The 23,698-nt window shown below is 35.4% G+C and overlaps 1 protein-coding gene across 4 annotated transcripts in view; it reads left to right on the top strand.

The window, feature by feature from the left end:
- KIFAP3 (kinesin associated protein 3) overlaps positions 1-23,698 on the top strand; it is a 181,291-nt gene that overhangs the window by 111,617 nt on the left and 45,976 nt on the right. For 3 of the 4 annotated variants that reach the window (XM_059145292.1, XM_059145293.1, XM_059145294.1), the window contains 6 exons: positions 4,027-4,135; positions 5,892-6,004; positions 6,534-6,699; positions 7,316-7,441; positions 12,461-12,559; positions 17,735-17,820. In XM_059145292.1, coding sequence (XP_059001275.1) covers positions 4,027-4,135; positions 5,892-6,004; positions 6,534-6,699; positions 7,316-7,441; positions 12,461-12,559; positions 17,735-17,820 — 699 coding nt within the window. Of the gene's footprint in view, positions 1-4,026; positions 4,136-5,891; positions 6,005-6,533; positions 6,700-7,315; positions 7,442-12,460; positions 12,560-13,847; positions 14,021-17,734; positions 17,821-23,698 lie in introns of those variants that run through there. The other variant, XM_059145295.1, reaches the window with a different exon arrangement.

Genomic DNA, 23,698 nt, shown 5'->3' with positions numbered 1-23,698 from the left:
ATTCTTTAATTACATTAGATTTTTATATAAAGGAGCTTTATAAACCATAAAACACTATACAGAAGTAAGGTCCTATTAGTAAAATATCATATCATTCACATTATTTTGGATCCATTCATATTGAGTTTAAATACTTCCTTTCTCATATATGTTTTTCTAAGATCTGTAATTGGAATTTTTTGTAAATTATTTAACACTCAGAGTAGGTGATTATATGTTCAATATGCCTTATAATCTCTCCCAATATTATATTGCTTTTCTTCTTTTGTACTGTAGTGCCTCTAGTTATCTAGCATATTCTAATTTTTCCCCATTATGTTACCATTCTGTAAAATTTGGGGTCCAGGGCAAGTCTAACTTTTTATATGATCTTAATGGTCTCAGTGGGTGAGTTGTTTCAGGTAAGCAAACTTGGGGATAACCAGGAGTTAATAGTTGTATTGTAATAATAGTTAAAGGTACACATTAACAGTTCATTGTTATTTAGACCTCTAAGATGCATGTTTTGTTTAAATAGGTGTAAATGCCATCCAGATGCATATAAAAATATTTATTGGTATTAGAAGGGCCAATCAAAGTACATGTTTAGGTAATGATGTCATGGTGTTCTTTAGTATTTTACCTTAGAACAGCATGTAGGAATCTTCCTAGGGATCCACATGTTTCCCACCACGGTTGTCCCGTTTGGCCCCTCTTTGATCTATATGCTTCTTTTTAGCTGAATGCTGGCAAACGTCCTTTCTGACAGCCCCCTTTGCTCCTGCTGCCATTATCTGCAGAAGTTCAGAAACCAGAGCATCACTTCAAACGGCAGAGTGAGGGAGTAGCCGGTCAGAAGAGATGCCTGTGGCATGCGAAGTTCTGCCATAATCATTCAAAGATGTTTGGGTGGGGGGATGGGGGCAGTAGAGGTGTATGTGAGTACAGAGAGCTGTGGGGGTTGGCCTCTGGTCACTGGTAAATAAGTGAAGTCAGGTGCCAGGGAGTCTAGACACCATGATTTCAGTCGTGGGTCTTTGGTATCTGATACTCAATAGGGGACTAGTCTGATTGAACACTGTTGCCTCTTCATTGCACAGGCCGAAGCCCTTTCAGTGCCTTCTTGTTAAATTAGGAAAAGCTGACAATGGACATAGTTAAAACAAAACAAATCTAGTTTTAATATTTCCTAGTTGTCAGCAATTACAGTTATTTTTGACGTGCCTGGGTAACAATCAAATTAGAGACATAATGTTGCTCATGGAGTTTGAACAAAACTATTATGTTTAAATATGAATGCTTTAATTAAAATTGAAATGTTTCTTTTTCCTATTATGAAAAGCTAATTCTATATCATGATACATTTCATTCACATTTAGTCCTAATTTCTCTTGATTTGACGAGGGTGGGGGATAGTTGGATAAGATTTCAAACTGTGCATTATTTTTTAAAAATCTAGTTTCTGATTACTTTGCCCCAGATTTAACATGAAAATTACCAAAAACAAAACCCCTCAGCTTCTAAACAGATCATCTCTAACTCCATTTGTAAGGGCAATTTTCATACTACAAGGTTAATTTCAAGTAAATAGCAACATATTTTGCTTTGATGTAGCAGACTTTTGTTATTGTAAAGAAATTTCTTGCATAAATAAAACTTAGGAAAAATCTATAGGAAGTTTTTAACTAGCGTATAAAAACATACTAATTATATAAGAGGATTATCACCTACATTTTTATTAATTTATAATTTACTTTTCATTGGTACTTAATATATAGATGGGTAGCAAAATCTGCTAAATGTATATCCAGCATATTAAGATTATTTTAGTTTTTCCATAGAATTTTTTTCATTCTGTAATATTATTAGTGTTAATAATTCTTTATATAAATATTCCATTAGTAGCAACATTTGTGGTTAAAGAGCTGCCCTTTGGAAAAAGGCATGATACATTGCCAACTATTCATCTACTGTAATGTTTTGTGGTGTTCAGCATATATATATATATGAGGATAGTTTTGTTTACATTATACCTATCTGGGTATTTTTTGGAGCAATTTTAAGTGGATCTGTGTTTTTATTTTATTTTTTTAAAAGATTGATTAATTGGGGCGCCTGGGTGGCTCAGTCAGTTAAGCAGCTGCCTTCGGCTCAGGTCGTGATCCCAGTATCCTGGGATCAAGTCCCACATCTGGCTCCTTGCTCCGCAGGGAGCCTGCTCCTCCCTCTGCCCCTGCCTGCCTCTCTGCCTGCCTGTGCTCTCTCTATCTCTCTGACAAATAAATAAATAAAATCTCAAAAAAAAAAAAAAAAAGATTGATTTATTTACTAGAAAGAGAGAGAGTTGGGGGGCGAGGCAAAGGAAGGAGAGAAACTCAAGCAGGCTCTGCACTGAGCACAGTGCTCTAGATCGCGACCCTGATATCAGGGCCTGAGCTGAGACCAAGAGTCAGATGCTTAAAGGACTGTGCCACCCAGGTGCTCCAGATTTGTGCTTTTAATTTTGGTTTCTAGTTGTTCATAGCTAGCACATAGAAATGCAATTAATTTTTGTATGTTGCCCATATATACCTTCTGAAACTTGAAAGTTATCTGAAACTACATAGAAAATAGAAATCTATTCTATTTTACAGAATAGAGTCTAACCAGACAACAAATAGTTATTATTCACCTATTGAATTCACAGAGGCATGTTGGCATGCCCTGAGACATGACATAAGAAATTCTTAGGTAATAAATTGTAGGATTGACTTCCACATGTCTTAGCAATTTGACTTAGAGAAAAGCATCTTTACATAATATACACTAAGTTAATCTGCTGATTTACCAATCACAGAAGACTAGCTTCTCAAATCTGTGGCATAAAGTTTGTTCATTTCTTCTTTAATATCGCGACTGTCTCTCATCTTGACAAATACTGATTACTCACAGATGGCTTGGGTCGCCTACATTTTTCTAGATTTCTGTTCTTTTGTTTAGATCCACGCTCTCTTCCTCTTACCATGATACAGTCCTTTTCTCATTCTCGACCCATCCCAGATGACTGGGTCCAGCCCACAGCTTCAGTCATCAGTCACATGTGATGATACCTAAATCTCTGGTGCAAACATTTCTTCTAAACTCAGGGTTGCATTTATAACTTTTACTGAATATCTGCTCCAGACTATTGCATAAGCAGCTTATTAAATTCAACATACTTAAAGCCAGTATTTCTGTCTTCTCTTGACTTCCCTTCCCTTCTACTCTAGTTTCTCATGTTTGGAAAATGTTAGTGGTACCATCCATGTTGTTGCTCAGCACAGAAACCAGGGAGTCATTTTTGACCCTTCCTCTCCCTTAACCCCAATATCTAGTCAGTTATTAAATCCATTTTGATTCTTACTCCTAAAGATATCTCTAATCCAACCTTTTTTCTCTGTCCACATGGCCCCATCTATCACAAGTGGTCATCATCTTACCTGGACTTTTCCTCTTGTCTTCTAGATGGTTTTCCCACATTTTCTTACTCTGTTTCAGCCTATTTTCCACACTGTCCGGATCATTTTGAAATACAAATCTTATCCTGAGATTTTACTTATTTAGAAGGCTTTAATGGCTTCCCATTATCCTTTTAATAAAGCCCCACATCTTTACCGTGTAATTCAACACCCTGCATGATCTGGCTTTTACCTTTATCTGTGAACACTTTAACTCACTGCAACCATGCTTGGCCTTTTTTGTTCTTCCTTACGTTGTAACCTGTGCACAAGCTATTTCCTTTGCTCAGAATGCTCTACTTCTGTACAGTGTTTTAAATTCCTTAAATGCAAAGACTGTAGCTAATATTCCTCTTGTATTCTCCACTGTTACTTGGTAGTCTGTATTTAACTGAACATCTTGTAGTTCATTAACCATTAATTCATTCAATTAGCGGTAGTGACAGCCTACCACTTCTGTGAATTGTATTTTATTATTCCCAACATAAGATCCAAGATAATACATTATAATAAAAGACTTCTGGTGTTTTTGGGTTTTTTTGAGTAAAATATTTCCTGTGCTTCTTGCTAGTTAATGAAGATGCTGTTTGAATGTTCAGATGAACGAATTGACTTGGAACTCATTTCCTTCTGCATTAATCTTGCTGCTAACAAAAGGAATGTTCAGCTTATCTGTGAAGGTTAGTGCCTTGGAGCTTCATAGATGGCCTCCATCATATGGTGACTGGCAAATGACGGCAAAGAAATAATTAGGAATTAAGAATTATACTAGCTATGTAAATCCTATTTTTAAATAGTTGTAAAAATTTATAGCTCTCATCTTTAAAGATCACATGGATTCAGAATAAATACTCTTATGTTATGAGTAGAAACACCCTTTAGTAACATTTTATAAACCAGGGTTTAGTTATCCTTAATTGAAATTTGAATTTTGAAAACATTTCTAGGTAAAACAAAGCTCTTTATTTGCAAAACAGTCTGTTACAGTGTAAGATAATTCAGTAGAAAAATATGTATTAGGTATTTGTTTAGATAATAACTTCGTAAAGTAGCTTGTCATGTATTATGATATTTTGGAACCTGCTCAGTAGATTTTTCTTATTTGAAAAGTATATATGTTTGTTTTAAAGCAAAAAAAAAAAAAAAAAAAAAACAAATGAGTAAATAGGAAAAAATTAAAGTCTTTATTCTCATTATCCAGACATAATGATAGATAAAATTTTGGTACAATGCTTCTGTATATTATTATTATTATAAGCATATAATGCATAATTTGTTTCAGGGATATGGGTCTGTGTCCGTGTATTTTTAAAATGGGGTTTTTCTATCTATATATGGTGACAAAATTTTTTTAAGTTAGTAATATCTTGAATCTTGTTCCATGTGATTAAATACTTTTATAAAACATAATTGCTTGGATAGCTACATATTTCCCCCTTAGGACCGCTTTTGCTGTATCCCATAGGTTTTGGACTGAAGTGTCTTCATTCTCATTGGTTTCCATGAATTGTTTAAGTTCTTTTTTGATTTCCTGGTTGATCCAAACATATAAGACATAATTGCAAATAGCTGCAAAATAATCCATTAAGGGATTTTCTAGAATTTAATCAGATATTTTAGATATTTAATTTGTTGCCACTTCTTTTCTGTAACAAACCATGCAGCTTTAATTTTCCTTTCTCTGAAACTGTTCAAATTTCCATTTTTATATTCTTAAGATTCATTCCTAGAAATAAGTGAAACAAGATGGGATGGGGAGGGAGACAAACCATAAGAGACTCTTAATCTCACAAAACAAACTGAGGGTTGCCCGAGGGGGAAGAGGGTAAGGAACGGGTGATTGGGTGATTGGGTTATGGACATTGGGGAAGGTATGTGCTATGGTGAGTGCTGTGAAGTGTGTAAACCTGGCAGTTCACAGACCTGTACCCTTGGGGCTAATAATACATTATATGTTAATTAAAAATTTAAATAAGAAGAAGAAGAAAGGGGAAAAAAGATTCATTCATAGAAGTACAAGTTTTCTGGATCAAAAAGTATTTACGTTTTTTAAATTTATGGTGCTGATTCCACACAAAAGCGCACATATATTTATGTGTAATTCTAGAACAGGTAAAATTAATCTATGTTTAAAAAGAAGAAAGAGAAGGAAGACAATAGGGGGAAGAGGAAAAGGAGAAGAGAAGCAATCACATTTGGGGAAGAGAATTGACTGAGAAGGGGCACTCTTTGGAGTGAATAGAAATATCCTATATCTTGATATGGGTATGAATTTCCCAGGGGCATAAATTTATCAAAATTAATTTGTTGTACACTTAAGATTCATGCATTTTACCGTGTGTAGATTGGTGGGTTTTTTGAGAATTATAAACAACAAAAAATCATTAAACTTAGATGAATCTTAATTCTAATGAAGGAGTTTCTGGTTTTTTATAGGAAATGGTCTGAAGATGCTCATGAAGAGGGCTCTGAAGTTCAAGGATCCGTTGCTGATGAAAATGATTAGGAATATTTCCCAACATGATGGACCAACTAAAAATTTATTTATTGTAAGTATAGTTTCTTTGTTTCTGTCTATTAAAATAGCCTGGAAATTAAAGCTTTAAAGCGCTACATTTGGAACTAAAACTCTTACTGAGCTCTTATCAAATACTAACTCATAACCCAAGGTGCTCTTTTATCAACTTCCTGTAAGTTTAGCTTCTAGAAATCTCAATCTAAGTTTTAAAGTTGTTTTCGTTTTATGATCTCTACCCTTTACCCTTCCACCCCCGCTCCAGTTTTCTTGCCTTTTAAACCTTTGGCTTCTGGGCCACCTGGCTGACTTCATTTGGAAGAGCATGAACTTTCATCTCAGGATTGTGAGTTTGAACCTCATGTTGGATGTAGAGATTACTATAAATAAATAAATAAACAAACAAACAACCCTTAAACCAATGGCTCGTATAGCAGTTTAGTTTCAGATTTTGAAATGAGAATCATGTTGGATACTTTTTTTTTTCCTATGGCTACATTATCAGATTGGCTTTTCTGTAGCAATCATATTATAAATGTATATTAAAATTCTGTTTTATTTAGGATTATGTTGGGGACCTTGCAGCCCAGATCTCTAATGACGAGGAAGAGGAGTTTGTGATTGAATGTTTGGGAACTCTTGCAAATTTGACCATTCCAGACTTAGACTGGGAATTGGTTCTTAAGGAGTACAAGTTAGTTCCGTATCTCAAGGATAAACTAAAACCAGGTCTGTGCTAAGTATTTTCCTTTTGCATAATCATTAAGTTATTTCTTTCTGTTGTGGATAAGGCTGCTCAAGCAGTATTTTCTGACCAATATTATACTAGGTGGCGCGTTTTCTTCCTATACCTTGAGTTTCAGCTCCGTTTAGTTCCTTCTTCCCAGGGAGGTGGTCAGTAGGTCTCCTCTTATATTTATGTGTTATTCTTCCTAACAATATGTTTTCTTAATATTAGTTTCCCTTCCCTATCCTGCTTATTTCTTATCCTGTCTTTTTAAAATCACCAAATGCCGAATATCTCTGTATATGCATACAGCTGCACACAGAAAGTTCTTTGAGACATTCCAGTGAGTCTTCTATTTTCTCTCTTTACATTGTCCTTCATTTGTATTTTCAGAGACGTATCTTCACTTCTCTACCGCCTTCCCCCAATACTTTGAACTGTCCTCATTGAGCTCAGAAATCTGAGGAAGAGGACAAATTTATAAGCATGTTAAGTAAGGCTCCCTAAGAATTGATGTAGTAGCTTACAGTATTTTTTCTGTGCATTCCAAGTTTGGGCTATACAAATGGATTTGGATCAGGACATTTCACTGAACTTTCTGTGGTTTGACTTGACTAGGTGCTGCAGAAGATGACCTCGTCTTAGAAGTGGTCATAATGATCGGAACTGTGTCTATGGATGACTCTTGTGCTGCACTGCTAGCCAAATCTGGGATAATCCCTGCACTCATCGAATTGCTAAATGGTAAATTATAATTTATTTTATTTCATTTTTATGTTAATATATAAACAGGGTATTAGTAAACACTTTTAAATATAAAAGATCTGCAATCATAAAATACTAATATTCTATTTTATCTTCTTTCTATTGAGCTTTGTGTTGATTGAATCAGATCTCCTGTGTTGTGCAAACCCTTTTTTTAATCGGGAAGGTTCATTTGGAAGCTTATTCAAAGCATCCTATTCCCTCCTAAGTCCAGTATTATTTTCTAAACTTTCTATAATGAAGAAAGTGTTCTCTCTCTGTGCTGTCCAACACATGTGGCTGTTGAGTACTTGAAATGTGGCTATTGGGACTGAGAATCTGAATTTTGTATTTAATTTAATTAGCCACAGTGGCTATGGTTATAGTATTGGGCAGTGAGGACTGGATAGAGTTTTTACCTTGCCTTTGTGTTCTTTTTAAGGGGCCAGGATTCATTGTTTTCCACATGGTATACAAAATCTATCTGAATCTAATATTCTGTTACCGTCAAGTTCTCTAGAACCTTGTGTTAGTGTTCTTAGGCTGCTATAACAAAAAGACTGGGTGGCCTAAACAAAAATATATATATTTTTTTCTCAAAGTTCTGGAAGTCCAAGATCAAAGTGCCAGCCAGTTTGGTTCCTCATAAGGCCTTTCTTCCTGGCTTCCAAAAGCCCATCTTCTTGCTGTGTTATCACATCCCCAGAGGGCAGAGAGCACAAGCAAGAGTACAAGCACACACACAGCAGTCCGGTACCTCTTCTTATAAGGATACTAATTCTGTGGGGTCAGGACTCCATCCATATGACCTCGTTTGACCTTAATTACTTCCTTATAGACCTGTCTCCAAATTAAAGTCACATTTGGGGTTAGGGGTTTAATACAGAAATTTTGCAAAGTATGGGAAGCCTAAAAAGACACTCTAATCTCAGTCTTTCCTGTACAGATATAATATATGTGCATTTTGTATAATTTTAATAGACCTTCTGAAGTATAACATACATAAAGAAAAATACAAAAATACAGCTTAATGATTTTTCAGAATGAGCCACACCCATGTTACTTCCACTCACATAAGGAAATGAAACCTCACCATCACCCTGAAAGTCCCTCCTGTGTCGCCTCCCAGTCCTTATCCAAATTGGTTTCTGTCCTCTCTTTTATTGTATATAGATTACTTCTGCTTGGCTTTGAACTTTATGTAAATAGAATCCAGGTTTTTTGTCTTACATTATAATGTGAGATTCATCTGTGTTGTATGCAGAACTGCTTTTTTTTTTTTTTTTTTTTTTTAAAGATTTTATTTATTTATTTGACAGAGAGAAATCACAAGTAGACAGAGAGGCAGGCAGAGAGAGAGAGAGGGAAGCAGGCTCCCTGCCGAGCAGAGAGCCCGATGCGGGACTCGATCCCAGGACCCTGAGATCATGACCTGAGCCGAAGGCAGTGGCTTAACCCACTGAGCCACCCAAGCGCCCCAGAACTGCTTTTCTTCTCATTGCTGTATAAATATACCACTATTTATCCTTTTGACTCTTGGTAAACAATAGGGTTTTTTTGATAGGAGAAGAACTATTATAAATAATGTTTCTGTGGACATTCTTAAACCTTTCATTTGGTAAATATGTGTATTTATTCCTATTAGACAATAGGAGTAGAATTGTTGGGGCATAGAGTCCCCATCTGTTTGGCTTTGGTAAATAATGCCAATAAGTTTTTCAAGGTAGTTGTGCCAATTTTCAGTCCCACCAGAAATGTGCTGAAGTTCCAGTTCTTCTACATCACCCCTATATCTGGACATAATTGGTCTCTTTCATTGTGGCCTTCAGAGTGGCAGTTTTAATTTGCATTTCCCTAATGACTTATAATTGAGTACCTGTTTGTATTTATTGGCCAGTTGTTATGGCTAATAAAGTTAAGTACCTATTTAAGTCTTTTGCCCACTACTCTCTTTTGAATTTTTAAAAATTTGATTTACAGATTCCTTAACATAATGCATTTTAATAGGTCACCTAGAGATAATACCTCCATAGTTGAAGTGTTTCTACATAAAGTATATATAAATGTCCTCAGTCCACCCTTCTCACAGAGAGAAGGTTTCAAATTAGAAATAATTAAAAGAGAGGTAGTTGGGAGGTATGAGTGAAGACAGTGTAGTTGGCAGAGTGAGAATGAGGATTTTCTGATGAGCTGGAGAAAGTTGAAACAGATGACCTGTTCTGGAACTGCTGTTCTGCACGGACTATGGTTGAGAGAGCGAAGATATGTATGAAGCAGGCTGACAGAGTCTTCTCATAGCGTTTTATTTACCTTGTTTTAATGTTCTCTGCCATGAGGTTATGATAAGCAGAGACTCTGTACCTCTCTTTTTAAGAAATACATGGATTTCTGGGAACACAGTCCGTAATACCTAAATACTGTATGGTGACAGGCAGTGAGTACACTCACCGTGGTGAGCATTGAGTGACACATAGAATTGTCGAATCATAGCTGTACACCTGAAACGAATAAAACATGTCAACTGTTCTTCTATAATAAAATAAAGTAAAGAAATATATGGGTTTTCAAGATTAAAACCCTTGGGGTTAAGTGAGGAAACACTGTATACCAATAGAGTAATTAATGGAATTTTAACCCAGGTAGTCTGGGAGAGTGGTACATTGGCAGGTACGTGAGGGAAATCCTTTGGACTTTTTTTTTTTATTTAATTTTTTTTCAGTGTTCCAAAATTCATTGTTTATGTACCATACCCAGTGCACCAGGCAATACATGCCTTCCGTACTACCCACCACCAGGCTCACCCAATGCCTCACCTCCCTCCCTTCCAAAACCCTCAATTTTCAATTTGTTCCTTAGAGTCCACAGTCTCTCATGGTTCATCTCCCCCTCCGATTTACCCCAACTCTCTTCTCTCCATCTCCCAATGTCCTCTGTGTTATTCCTTATGCTCCACAAGTAAGTGAAACCATTTGATATTGACTCTCTCTGCTTGGCTTATTTCACTCAGCATAATCTCTTCCAGTCCCGTCCATGTTGATAGAAAAGTTGGGTATTCATCCTTTCTGATAGAGGCACAGTACTCCATTGTATATATGGACCATATCTTCTTTATCCATTCGTCCATTTAAGGGCATCTTGGCTCCTTCCACAGTTTGGAGACTGTGGCCATTGCTGCTATAAACATTGGGGCACAAATGGTCCTTCTTTTCATTACATCTGTATCGTTGGGGTAAATACCTAGTAGTGCAATTTCTGGGTCGTAGGGTAGCTCTATTTTTATCTTTCTAAGGCACCTCCTCACTGTTTTCCAAAGTGGCTGCACCAACTTGCATTCCTACCAACTGTGTTAGAGTGTCCCCCTTTCTCCACATCCTCTCCCACACACGTTGTTTACTGTCTTGTTAATTTTGGCCATTCTAACTGGTGTAAGGTGGTATCTCAATATGGCTTTGATTTGAATCTCCCTGATGGTTAATGATGATGAACATTTTTCATGTGTCTGTTAGCCATTTGTATGTCTTATTTAGAGAAATGTCTGTTCATGTCCTCTGCCCATTTTTTGACATGATTATCTGTTTTGTGTGTGTTGAGTTTGAGGAGTTCTTTATAGATCTTGGATATCAGCCCTTGTCTGTAATGTCATTTACAAATGACTTCTCCCATTCCGTGGGTTGCCTCTTTGTTTTGTTGACTGTTTCCTTTGCTGTGCAGAAGCTTTTGATCTTGATGAAGTCCCAAAAGTTCATTTTCGCTTTTGTTTCCTTTGCCTTTGGAACATACCTTGAAAGAAGTTGCTGTGGCCAATGTTGAAGAGGTTACTGCCTATGTTCCCCTCTAGGATTTTGATAGATTCCTGCCTCACGTTGAGGTCTTTAATCCATTTCGAGTTTATCTTTGTGTATGGTCTAAGAGAATGGTTGAGTTTCACTCTTCTACACATAGCTGTCCAATTTTCCCAGCACCATTTATTGAAGAGACTCCTTTGGACTTTAAGGGGCCCACAATTTTTTCTACACAACTAGTTAGATGCTCTGTTGACCCATAAGTCTGTGTCTAACAGATATCATTAAACTGTTGTCAAGAGATGACAAAAACTATTAATATATCAAATTTCATAACCAGTACCTAAAAATTAGGTTTCTATAAGTGTTTGCTTTTGCCATTACATATTAATCAGTGGACGTCAGCTATTCTGTTAAACCATTCTTTGTATTATATTAAACATTTAATTTAATTATCCTTGTGGTTATATAACATTATTTTTACTATTATAATCAATTTGATTAAAACTGAAATAACTTATTTCATGACAATAAGTAAAATTTAACTTTTTTAACATTATTCAAGAATAATATGTCTTTATAGTCATTTTTCTACCAAAAACTTAGAATTCAGAAGGTGTGGGGGTTTTTTCCTCATGTAAAGTCAATATTATAAAGGCAAAATATAGAAACAGATTTATTTCACAAATTAGAGTTGTTTTAGAAATTCTTATGATGGACCAAACCAAAAATAAAAAAGTAAGTGTTACTATTTCACATTAGGGACATAGAAGTTAATTTAATAATTTCTTTATACCTGTTGGCAAAATATAGTGAGAATTATAGAGAAGCACTATTACTATCTTCTTAAACCAGTTTTGTCCTTCTGTTCTTCTTAAGTACAACCTGATCTTTTGAGACAATCTCAAACTCAGAGCTGATATATTTTTTTTTAATCTTATTTTTTACCTTTGTATTTCAAGTAATTTAACCTAGTTGAACTGTAACCAAAATTACTGAAAACTTCTGAAAATATGTTACAAATTTCCTCACTGATCATCATTATGGAATTTAGAAAAAATACCTAAATATATAAATTGCATACGCCACCATGTATTATAAATAATGTAAACTGGTTGTCCCTTACCTATCTCCTGTCACTTTCAGTTTTCTCGTTCTCCACTATTCCAGTCAATGGTTTTCAGTTTTATACATAACTATAGCATTCTTTCATTTGAAGTGTTCTGCTTCCTTTCAGCTCAACAAGAAGATGATGAATTTGTATGTCAGATAATTTACGTCTTCTACCAGATGGTTTTCCACCAAGCCACGAGAGATGTCATAATCAAGGAAACGCGTATCCTTTTAATATTTACAATAGATAATGACATTCACATACTCAGAAAAAAATGCATCTTTAGGTATTTTTTTCTAGCATATGTTAAAGTAATGAAAAAATACCAAACTTCAAAATAATTTTAGAAGGCTAGATATTTTTCAAGGAAGCTGTTGATCCCAAATCTGTTACAGGTAGACTCTTGCAAACAATTCTATTAACTTGTCATGGTGTGATTCCTAAGAACTTAACACACATGTTAGGACTTCCTTCTGTATTAATTTAACTATCAGATGTTCCTAGGACTGCCCTTGGTACTCTTTCAAAAATCTTATCATATTCACTCTATGAAGGAAAATACATCTGTTCCCATGCCATCAGCTACCAACTCTATACTAATTATTTACTGTTCAAAATCTCTTTCTTGAGTCCTAGGCATTTGTGCTAATTGCCATCTTGATGTCTTCCACCAATCTAAAGAGCATTATAATCAAATAGTCCAAATTTTAGGTTACCTTTTGCCATTTAAAAGCTGCAGGACCTTGGATAAATTATCTAATCTCCCTTGAGCATAAAATCTTTCATCTGTAAAATGGCCATATTATTACAATGAAAAGAATAGATCCTGCCCTGTATGATTGTTTCTAAGTACCCAATGGACTTAAAAGTGCCTGTAGTTGTTTCTAACAGAGATAGTAAGTGATAGTTGATTGTTATTACATTCAAAAGGGTACTCAATACCAACATTCTCTCCTGAAAAACAGTCTGCCTTCTGTATTCAGAGTGGGTGATGAAAGTACCATCCACCCAGTCTCATTGCCGAACGTTTTGTATTTGCTGTCTCTTCCGTTACACATAATCATTCATCATGTAAACATCTGCCAAGTTCTTAGCATCTAACAGATGCTGTTTTAAGTGCTAGATGTATAAAAAGTATCAGTCTCTATATTCAAGGAGTTTATAGTCTAATTGGCGAGATAAGTAATTAAGAAATATAAAATTATAATTCAGTGTATTAATGTCATAAAGGTGTGTGCATTGGGCACAAGAGAAGATATATAACCAAGTCTGGGGATGTCATGAAATGCTGGCAGTAGAAGTGGCATCTAAGCTGAATGTGTGTGTGTGTGTGTGTGTATTGGTGCGCGTGTGCACACATGTTGGTGATCTGCTTTTTTGTGTACAAAAAAAAGAATCTGCTTTTGAACTCTACTGGTAAAGTTCTTCATTACCCATGTGAAAAATCCACATTTAACTTGACCGTAATCTATTTTTGCAAAGTTCCCTCCTTTAACTCTACAATATGCAGTTTCTCTTACCACACCACGGTTTGTCATCATATCGTACAGACCCATCTTATTGCCTCTTTGTATGCCTTAGCAGCCTCAAATGAGGTTTTCTCTTTTTTAACCTGATAATCCCAGCTCATCAAAGGCAGATTTATAAGCCGTCTTCTCAGTTAAGCCTTTCCCAAGCAGTTAAGCTCCCTCCTTCCCAGTAGGAGTAATTTATTTTGACCTTCAATAAAGAACTTCAAATTGTGTATTTGTATGCCTGTTTTTACCAGAAGATGTTGAGCTCTTCAGCTTAAGGACCAGCTTTGTCTTCCTCATCTTCATCTGTCCTCAGAAGTTAACATAGTATCTGGCATGTGGTTAGTACTTGTTTGGTCAATGAACATGTATCTAAATGGCAAATGCTCTTTTAGGAGTAATACCTTGGGAGACTTTTTTCTTTTTCTTTTTTTAATGATCTGGGTCCTCACTCAAAGCATTTGCAAGTCCTTCAGTATTATATTCAAAGCCAATGACACAAGATCATAAGTATCATCTTTGGAGGAAATTCTCTTGCTTTTGAGGACTAGATTGATTTCTGGAGCCATATAAAGTCTCCCAGAAGGCAAGTCTGAAGAGTAACAAGTCTAACTGAGAAATATTCATTTTGATATGGGCTATCAATATGGAAATACTGTTTTGCCTTAATTACATTAGAGATATCTTCTTTTATCACAAAGTAATATTTTTTAAAATGTGGTTTATAAACTGACTCTCTCAGGAAAGTAAGTTCCAATACACTCTTTTCAGTAAGTCTTCACATCATTGGAATAAATTCACTTTCCCCAGTGGTGTTCTGTGGAACTTTCTTTTTTTTTTTTAATAGTTGCTTAATGGAAAAAGGTTCTTCAATAAATGAGTTGGGCATATACACAATTAAAAAGGTTTTCTTGCTACAGGGTCTTCTCAGAAATTTTAATATGCTTTTTTGGGTTGAGCATCTCTGAAACATATGTTAGAAGACATGAAAGAGAAGGCATAGCTTTCCTAGGTAACTTCTTTGAAAGACCACCTTTGTTTACATGTAACACGTAGGGGTTTTTCTGAGGACTACTGAAGAACAAAGTATTTGTAGTACGTACCAAGTGCTGGTACTTACTGAAGATACGTCTCTAACCTGGTCTGTTTAAGATGCACTGTCAGTTCCTTATTATCAAAGGCCACAATCTTAAGACAACTTCCATTTGATTTTTCTTCTCAGTGTAACTTTATTTTCTCCCAAATTTGATTTTTGTTAAGCCACTGGATCTGAAGTGAGTACTTTCAAATAGTTATTCTGAAGAATATAGTATGTTGATAATGGAGGGAATGGGACATAAAAAAAATCTGCTGATTTAAAATTTTTACAAAAGCAGTAGGAATGCTATTTCGATCTGATGCTTGCATCCATTCCTTAAGGTTGTATAAAGATTGCTAGAGTCCTTTTGCCCAGTGTTTTGGTGTTCAAAAACCAGGGTATTTTATTGATGTCAATGATACTTAAATAGGTCTTTTGTCACATAATTAGAAATTATTATTAAAATATTTCACTGTAACTTCAAGCATTTTTATTGTGATTTTTGCTATGACTGATATACTTAAATTTTTAAATAAAGATTTATTAGGCAGTAAACTATTTCTTTTTCCCATTTTTTAATTTAGAGAATTTGATCAACATCATTTTATTTTAAACAGAATGAAAGAAACTTGGTGTTTGAGATGGCAGGTTTAGACTTCTATTAGATAAACATATGATTTATGTTAAGATGTTTGAAATATTTAAATAGATCTCAGCACAATCATAGGAATTGAGAATCTGAAATTGAGAAACAGTGCTGTTATAATAATTTTCATAAACCCCAAAAATTGTAGAATGGGAAAATAAGCCAAATTTGCCTTGGTCCTTTTAGAGTCCCCCTGAGAATATATTATTCTATACGTTTTTTTTCTATATTTTAAATATATCCTTTTAGTCCCCCAAGAAAATTAGTAAGTAGCACTGATGGGTAGAAGATGTGGGCTAACCTCTGTCTTTGCTACTTGCTGTGAAACTTGATAAAAATTTTTTTCAGCATTTTAAGTGCTACAAAGAATGTCATTTGCTTGTACACATGTGCTAAATTTTCTTGATAGAAACCTGTGGCTTCTGTTTCAAATACAATTTTAACCAAGACCGACTAATATTAGAGATCGTAAGTTTTTGTTCACTGCCTTTTTGAGATTCGTTGAGGTTTCCTAATTGATTTAAGTTTTCTTTATTCTTTCCTTCTCCCCTACTTATTTGTTATTTATATATGCCATCTTTTTTCTTTTGGGAGTTAAACCCAAATTTTAACATGTATTCTCTCCAATTTTAGAGGCCTGTATCCTTTCACTTTTAAGTCTAATGTTTCCAGTCCCATCTTCCACATTATTTACTATCTAGTATAATTATTTCACCTCATTTTTGTAACACTTGAAAATGGATTATTTTAGTTATTGTCTTTTAAAAACCAGTGCTTATTTAAGATTTATAATATGTTGACCTATTTCCTTGTTTTCTGTTTTTTCTTCAATTCCATTTGTCTATTTCTCTGAGTTGATTTTCTTTCATAATTACATTCTCTTAAAGTGCTAAGTGAATATCTATGAATAATAAAATATATCTCTATCTGAAAATAACTAGCATCTTTTCTTTAATAATAATTTAACACAATATGCAGTTTTAGATCGCTAGTTATTTTTCCTCAGCAATTGAAAGGTATTTTTCCACTGTCTTTTTTCCTGAGTTAGTGCCTGTGTGAAGTCTGTAGTCTGCTAATTATTGGTATCTGTCATAAAGTCCGATGACAATTTACTTTTTTTTCCTGTATAAATGACTTTAATTTTTTGCCAGTGAGACCAGAGGAATGTTGGGTGTATTTTTTGTTTTTGTTTTTTTTTTAAAGCCAAGTAGCTTTATTAGAATTTGACTGGGTATTCATCATCCTTGCTTGATCTTTCCAAGTTTCAAATGTGATCTTTCAGTATGTAGTTCTCTTTTTTCCCCCCTAATTTCAGGAAAGGTCTCCTGAATTAAAGGTTTTAGTTAGTAGTTCTGTTTTATTGCTTTTGTTGTCTCCTTTGGAATTTCTGTTATGTTGGATCTTCTTTGCCTATCTTTAATATTTGTCTTCTAATATTGTCTCTTTTTATTTATTTTTAAATTTTACAAATTTTCTTCCTTTTTACCTTGCATTTCTCTTGGAGTTTTATCTGTTGTTTTTGTTTACTCATATATTATCATAAATTTAGCTCACATATATCTGAAATGATTTTTACTTTTATTTTTAGTTCTGAATTATTTTATTTGAGTTTTCTAATTTTGATTTATATTGTTCTTTTACATATATTCTATTTTCTTAAATTCCTTTATTCCTTTTTGAAATATTGGGTTATAGCTTTCATTTTTCATGTGAAAATGCCTTATTTTTCTCATAATAACCATATATAAGATATAACTCATTTTTTTCTGCTGCAATTTTTTTGTGAAATTAATTTTCCTAAACCTTTTGGTGGGCCAGCGTGATCAAGAAAGCTTTATAGTGATAAAGCTCTAGAGCTCCCTCTTCAGTTATTTTCATGTTTTCAAAAATTGGGCCTTGTACTTTCTCAGCTTTACTGGCTTTGTTTTCCTTACCCATTTTTATTTAGTGTTTTTTTTTTTTTTTTTTTTTTTCTGTTATCCCTGTCCTTTAAAAAAAATGAAATGTTAGATGTTTCTGGTCATTTTTTACTAATCCTATTTTAAAATTTGAAGTTAGATTTATGGCAGCATTTGAATTTAGAGAAATGTGGGATTTTCTAATATGCTTGAATAGCCTCAATCTCAAATGAGTTTGTATCTTTAACCACTTTTATTCAGAGGCTCCAGCATATCTCATAGATCTGATGCATGATAAAAATAATGAAATCCGAAAGGTCTGTGATAATACATTAGATATTATAGCGGTAAGTAATTTTTCTTCTTATACAAAGTATGATAATAGTCTTCATTTGGGAGAAAAGAAGACTTTGTACATCTGTTTAGAACTTTGCATTTCATGTAAATGCAAACTTGTATTTTGGTAAATCTCTGAAAATTCAGTGATACTAAATTCATGTTTAAAACATTAAGACCTTGGGCACCTGGGTGGCTCAGTGGTTTAAAGCCTCTGCCTTCGGCTCAGGTCATGATCCCAGGGTCCTGGGATCGAGACCCACTTTGGGCTCTCTGCTCAGTGGGGAGCCTGCTTCTTCCTCTCTGTCTCTCTGCCTGCCTCTCTGCCTTCTTGTGATCTCTGTCTGTCAAGTAAATAAAATCTTAAAAAAAAAAAAAGTTAAGACCTTTAGCCTTCAAATTTTTAAGTGTTTTATACATATTACGTGTTTTAGATTTGGTCTATACGTCATATCAGAAACATCTGTTTTGCAGAGAAATTATTTCATAGGAGCAGGGGTTTAATGAGAATTTCTACCAAAACTCAACACAGTCACTTTTGCAATTTGGCCATTAAACTTTTTTAATAAATCAATTATTATTTCAGTGATTTGATTTTTGTCTATATGCATATACTTGTTTTGTAAGTTGTTTTAGAATGATGAAACATACAAAAATAATGTTATTCATGACTGTAGAAAATTTTATTTTTTTTAAAGTATTTATTTATTTGAGAGAAAGAGAGCACAAGCAGGGGGAGCAGCAGAGGGAGAAGCAGATTCCCCACTGAGCAAGGATCCCAACCCACGGCTCAATCCGCAGACCCTGAGATCATGACGTGAGCAGAAGGCAGACATTTAACCGACTGAGCTGCCCAGGCACCCTCTGCAGTACCTTTGAAAGGATTTATAACCAAAGGAATATAATCAGAAGGGTAATCTGAGTCAGCACTTAGAAACATGCTCTCCATGTACACATTTCTTCAGAAATCATGCTCATGCTGCCCACCGGAGTCTTCTGCCTAAACTTGGGCCTTGTACCTGGGATGTGCCATACACTAGATTACTTTAAATGTATTTTCACTTATGGCATGTATTGCTGCACACAACTTGCTTGCTTCCTTCTTTGAACTGGATTAATACTTTTTATTTTGACTCACCCTGTAACAAACTTCTTGCATATAGTCTATTCAGTAGTTTTCAAAGTTTAACTTAAGCTTTTTAAAGAATCAGAATAACATCTTAAAGAGTCAGTTAACAACTTTATTAGAAATCCTTTAAGTTGACATTTGTGCTAGTGATTACATAATGAAATCAGACAACCACTATCAGGTAACTTCTTGTCAATTTCTTGCATTTTATTACAGAAATAGATCTTACTTGATATCATCTGCTTTTTGGATTTGACTGAGTCAAATCATTACTGGTTTATACATTTTTTTCCCCTTAGAGAGCACATGTGTGAGGTGGGGAAGGGACAGAGTGATAGAGAAACAGAGCATCTTAAGTAGGCTCCACGCCCAGTATGGAGCCCAGTGCAGGGTTCAGTCTCACAATCCTGAGACCGTAACCTGAGCCAAAATCAGGAGTCGGACATACAACCAGCTGAGCCATGCAGGTGCCCCTATCATTACTGGTTTAAATCTAAATGAGTATGTTGGCATTTAGCTTTGATTTCTTCATTAAAATAAGGAAATTTTACATACTTTTTTCAAAGATTTTTTTTTATTTATTTGACAGAGATCAGAAGTAGGCAGAGAGAGAGGGATAAGCAGGATCCCTGCTGAGCAGGGAGCCCAGTGCGGGGCTCCATCCCAGGACCCTGGGATCACGATCGGAGCTGAGGGCAGAGGCTAACCCACTGAGCCACGAAGGCATCCCAAGGAAATTTTGCATATTAAATTCTTGCTTCAGTAAGATGTTTCAGACATGTAGGCCCCTGGTCACAGGGTTTATAGAGAATATTTATTACTCCCAGAGAATAATTTCATGGCTCATATAGTATTTTCTTTTTAAAAAATATTTATTTATTTAGTGGGGGGGGGGGGGGACAATAGGAGAGGGAGAGAGAATCCCAAGCAGACTCCCTGCTGAGCTTGGAGCCCGAACCACAGCTCAGTCCTAGGACCCTGAGATCACAACCTGAGCTGGAATCGGGAATCAGACACTAACCTGACTCTAACTGAGCCAGCCAGGTGCCCCTTGTATACTGTTTTCTTGTAGATCACTCAGTCAGTGTTGTATATGAAGTATATAGTGTATGAATAAAAAAACTTTTTAATGTTCTGTTTGTGATTATCTTACCTTAAGCAATGAGGAAAGGAGAAAAGATGTCAGTTTGCTATGGATTGCTTTTAGCATACTTTAAAAAAAATTTTTTTTTAATTTTTTATAAGCTTTTAGTATACTTTTAAAATTACCTCTTGTTTGGGGCACCTGGGTGGCTCAGTGGGTTAAAGCCTCTGACTTTGGCTCAGGTCATGGTCTCAGGGTCCTGGGATCGAGCCTCACATCGGGCTCTCTACTCAGTGGGGATCCTGCTTCCTCCTCTCTCTCTGCCTGCCTCTCTGCCTACTTGTGATCTCTGTCTGTCAAATAAATAAATAAAATCTTAAAAAAAATAAAATTACCTTCTTGTTCGAAAGCTATAATGTTTTAGGCATGTTTGGTTTAGAATATAAATTAGTGAAAGTTCCAAAATGCCAACTCAGTCTTCTTATAAAAATATTTAGAATCAAATATGAATATAAGGTGAAAAATTTTACTCCCAATTATTTTTAAACTCCGGGCTAAAGTCTCTCATCTTGAACAGAAATTTTCCTCATGCTGTGTCTGTTTTTTCTATACTGCTGTCCTAGTTCTCTCTTTGTCTCTGTCTCTCTCCCTGTCAAACAAATGTTTGGAAAAAGTCTACATATTACTTCCTTCCTTCATTTCCCCTCATCCTTTCAATCTGTACCAATTCTGGGTTCTGCTTCCATTATTGCACTGATACGGTTCTCACTAGTCACCCTGGCCTTTGTTTTTCTAAATCCAATGAAGATTTTTAATCTTCATTTTACTTTGTTGATCTTACCGTCCTTAAAGGAATTTATAAATCCTGATCAGAGTTAAAATGTAAACAAAGAAAATTATTTAGGTAATTATTTTTACAAAGAACCTTGTTGATAAGGTTTTCAAAGAATAATCAGCAAAATGAAACTGGTGATATATCAGCCAGCTACATATGGCTCCCTAAGATGGTATCTGATCACTTGACTTTGTATAAAAAAATTCAAACAAGCTATTTTGAAGGTTCACCTAATCCATCTATGACTCCACATGAGACTTAACAAAGTAAGTACTTGATATTATGCCAAGTAATTTTAGATTGTTTCATTTCACACATTGGAAAAGTTTAGTCTGAAAAGATATTTAGAAATAATAAACTTATTAAATACAATATTTAAAGATACTCATGTGTGAATTATATGATTTAAAAGTCCTGCTGTGCTACCCAACTAGGTTATATTTACAGCTAAGTTTCTTAGATGGACAGAAGTGGTCTACAGCTGATGGAAGGGCTCAAAACATCCCGCATTCCGCTAGAAGAATGTTTCTTTACCTTTCTGCTCTTATACACTCATGAGAGTCAAGGCCCCGGTTCAGTTCTAGCTTGATAGTAAGGAACTGCACCACTGGGAGCAGCTTCTTCCCAAAACTTTTTCCCCCCTTGGCAGCTGAGTAGGGTTTCTGATTTTACATTCAACTTTTGGCCTCTATAACATGGCAATTTGGTCTAACAGAGTATTGCATCTAGAATACAACTGATTCTAGTTCTTTCACCAGCTGAGTGAATCTCAGACAGTGTATAGCTTTTTGAAGATTCCGTTGACAGTGACATTTCTGGGGATTAGAGAGTTACTGTTAGTTGGGAAAATATGTAGCATATCCTATATGATGGTCAGCCTCAGTTTTGTTCAAACTAGGCCAAAACTCAGGCCTTGTTGAGAAGTTTATATGTGGATTACCTATCTGGACCAACATTTTCTTTCCTTGGTACAGTTAATTATCTACATTATTTTCATTTAAATTTTTAAATGGTGTAGGAAGATAATCTGTTCACTGTTTGGGTTTTAACTCTGGAACATTATTTGGAGTATTATTTTCACCAGACATATGATTATTTACAGTTTAGGATTATTCTGCAAAACGGCTGAATTTGGCATTTTAAACTCCATGTCAGAGCAGTTCTATATAGGGTAATTAACTGAAAGGCCTTGATTCAGACTGTGGTAAACAGGAATCTGCCTTTTCTAGTGTAGAAGCGCCCCATCTGTTAAATTACCCACGTTCTGTATCTGCGGTGACTTATTTTAATTTGGACTCCATTTATCCACTAACCTCAGGCCAGAGTTATTCTGCTACCTTGCTAAGCCTCCTTGTTTGGGAGAAATTTGAGGAGTGGGCCTTTTTAATGCGTCAGTAAAATGACTGCTTCTCAGGTTCACTTGGGACAGGACATAGCTGCCAGTCGGTTCTTTGAGCTCAGACTCTACTACTGATCATGACTCAGGGTGCTATTTTCTTGTCCCAAATCTTTTTCAAGAGTAAAACAAGAGGAAATTGACTTAATTCAAAACAGGAGAAACTTTGATTAGACACAGCAAAGATGATGAAACACTAGAAATAAGCTGTCAAGGGAGAATGTAAAGCCTCTGTCCAGTCAGCATTAGTAATAACTGAATAACCAACTTTCTTTTTTTTTTTTTTTTTTTTTTTTTTTTTTTTTAAAGATTTTATTAATTTATTTGACAGAGAGAAAGATCACAAGTAGGTGGAGAGTCAGGCAGAGAGAGAGGAGGAAGCAGGCTCCCGCTGAGCAAAGAGCCCGATGCGGGGCTCGATCCCAGGACACTGAGATCATGACCTGAGCCGAAGGCAGCGGCTTAATCCACTGAGCCACCCAGGCGCCCCCCAACTTTCTTAAATAGTTAGAAACCTGCCTAGAATGGGAGTGGATGATCTCTTAAGATTCTTTTTACCTCTGGACTTTGATATCCTAATATTCTCAGCATGACTATGTACTATAATAATTAAAAATTTTTAAGAAGGAGCTAATGCGAGTATTTGTAACTTGAGGCAATTTAAGAAAGCAAACTTTTTTATTTAAGACAGGGTGGAAAAATAAGAAACATTGAGATACCTTGCAAGCCTTAGGGAAATATGCCTTGTGCAGTAAAGAACTTATGTAATGTAGTTACATTATGGAAATGCTACATTAGTGATGATTTGCTTAGTGTGTTTGGGCCCAAGCCCTCCAATTGGTGACTTGAAACAGATGCGTGGTGGTAGTACTCTTTGTACCCTGGAGGACTATCTGTTTGGTGTTGCGGTCTCTATGGGCTCATCAGCAAGTTGTCACCTGTCTGACTAGGCCTCACATGTAGCTCTGGGAGGCAGGGACTAGAGTAGATTCGGAGAGCTGTGGGGAGACAAGGAAAGAGGACATATAGTAGTTGATCATTGTCTTTTCTCCTCCAAGCCTTGGGAATCCTGAAGGGAAGAACAGAATCCTCTAATCATAGACAGTTTCTAAAAACCCAATTCGATTTTTATCCTTCAGTACTTCCTCAGCTTCGCATGAAGTATTTGACAACCTCATAAATTCTTCCCCAGTTGGTAAACAAATTCCTCCCCTGACATTACTGGGTTGTAAAACATTTAATTTATTTTATTAAGGACATACTGTGTTAAGACACTAAGATACTAGGAATACAAAACTCAACAACACAAAGTCCCCAGAATGTCAAGTTTACATTCTGTGCTCTAGAAAACACCAGCAGACTGTCATCTAGACATGGGCTTGCTTTCCAGGAGCAACACTGCTCTTTGGCCCCAGCGACGGATGTTCTGTACTAATGGCCCATCG

The sequence above is a fragment of the Mustela lutreola genome, chromosome 14 (genome assembly GCF_030435805.1).
Source record: "Mustela lutreola isolate mMusLut2 chromosome 14, mMusLut2.pri, whole genome shotgun sequence".
NCBI classification, from domain to species: Eukaryota; Metazoa; Chordata; class Mammalia; order Carnivora; family Mustelidae; genus Mustela; species Mustela lutreola.
This window is presented reverse-complemented; position numbering and strand designations above follow the sequence as displayed.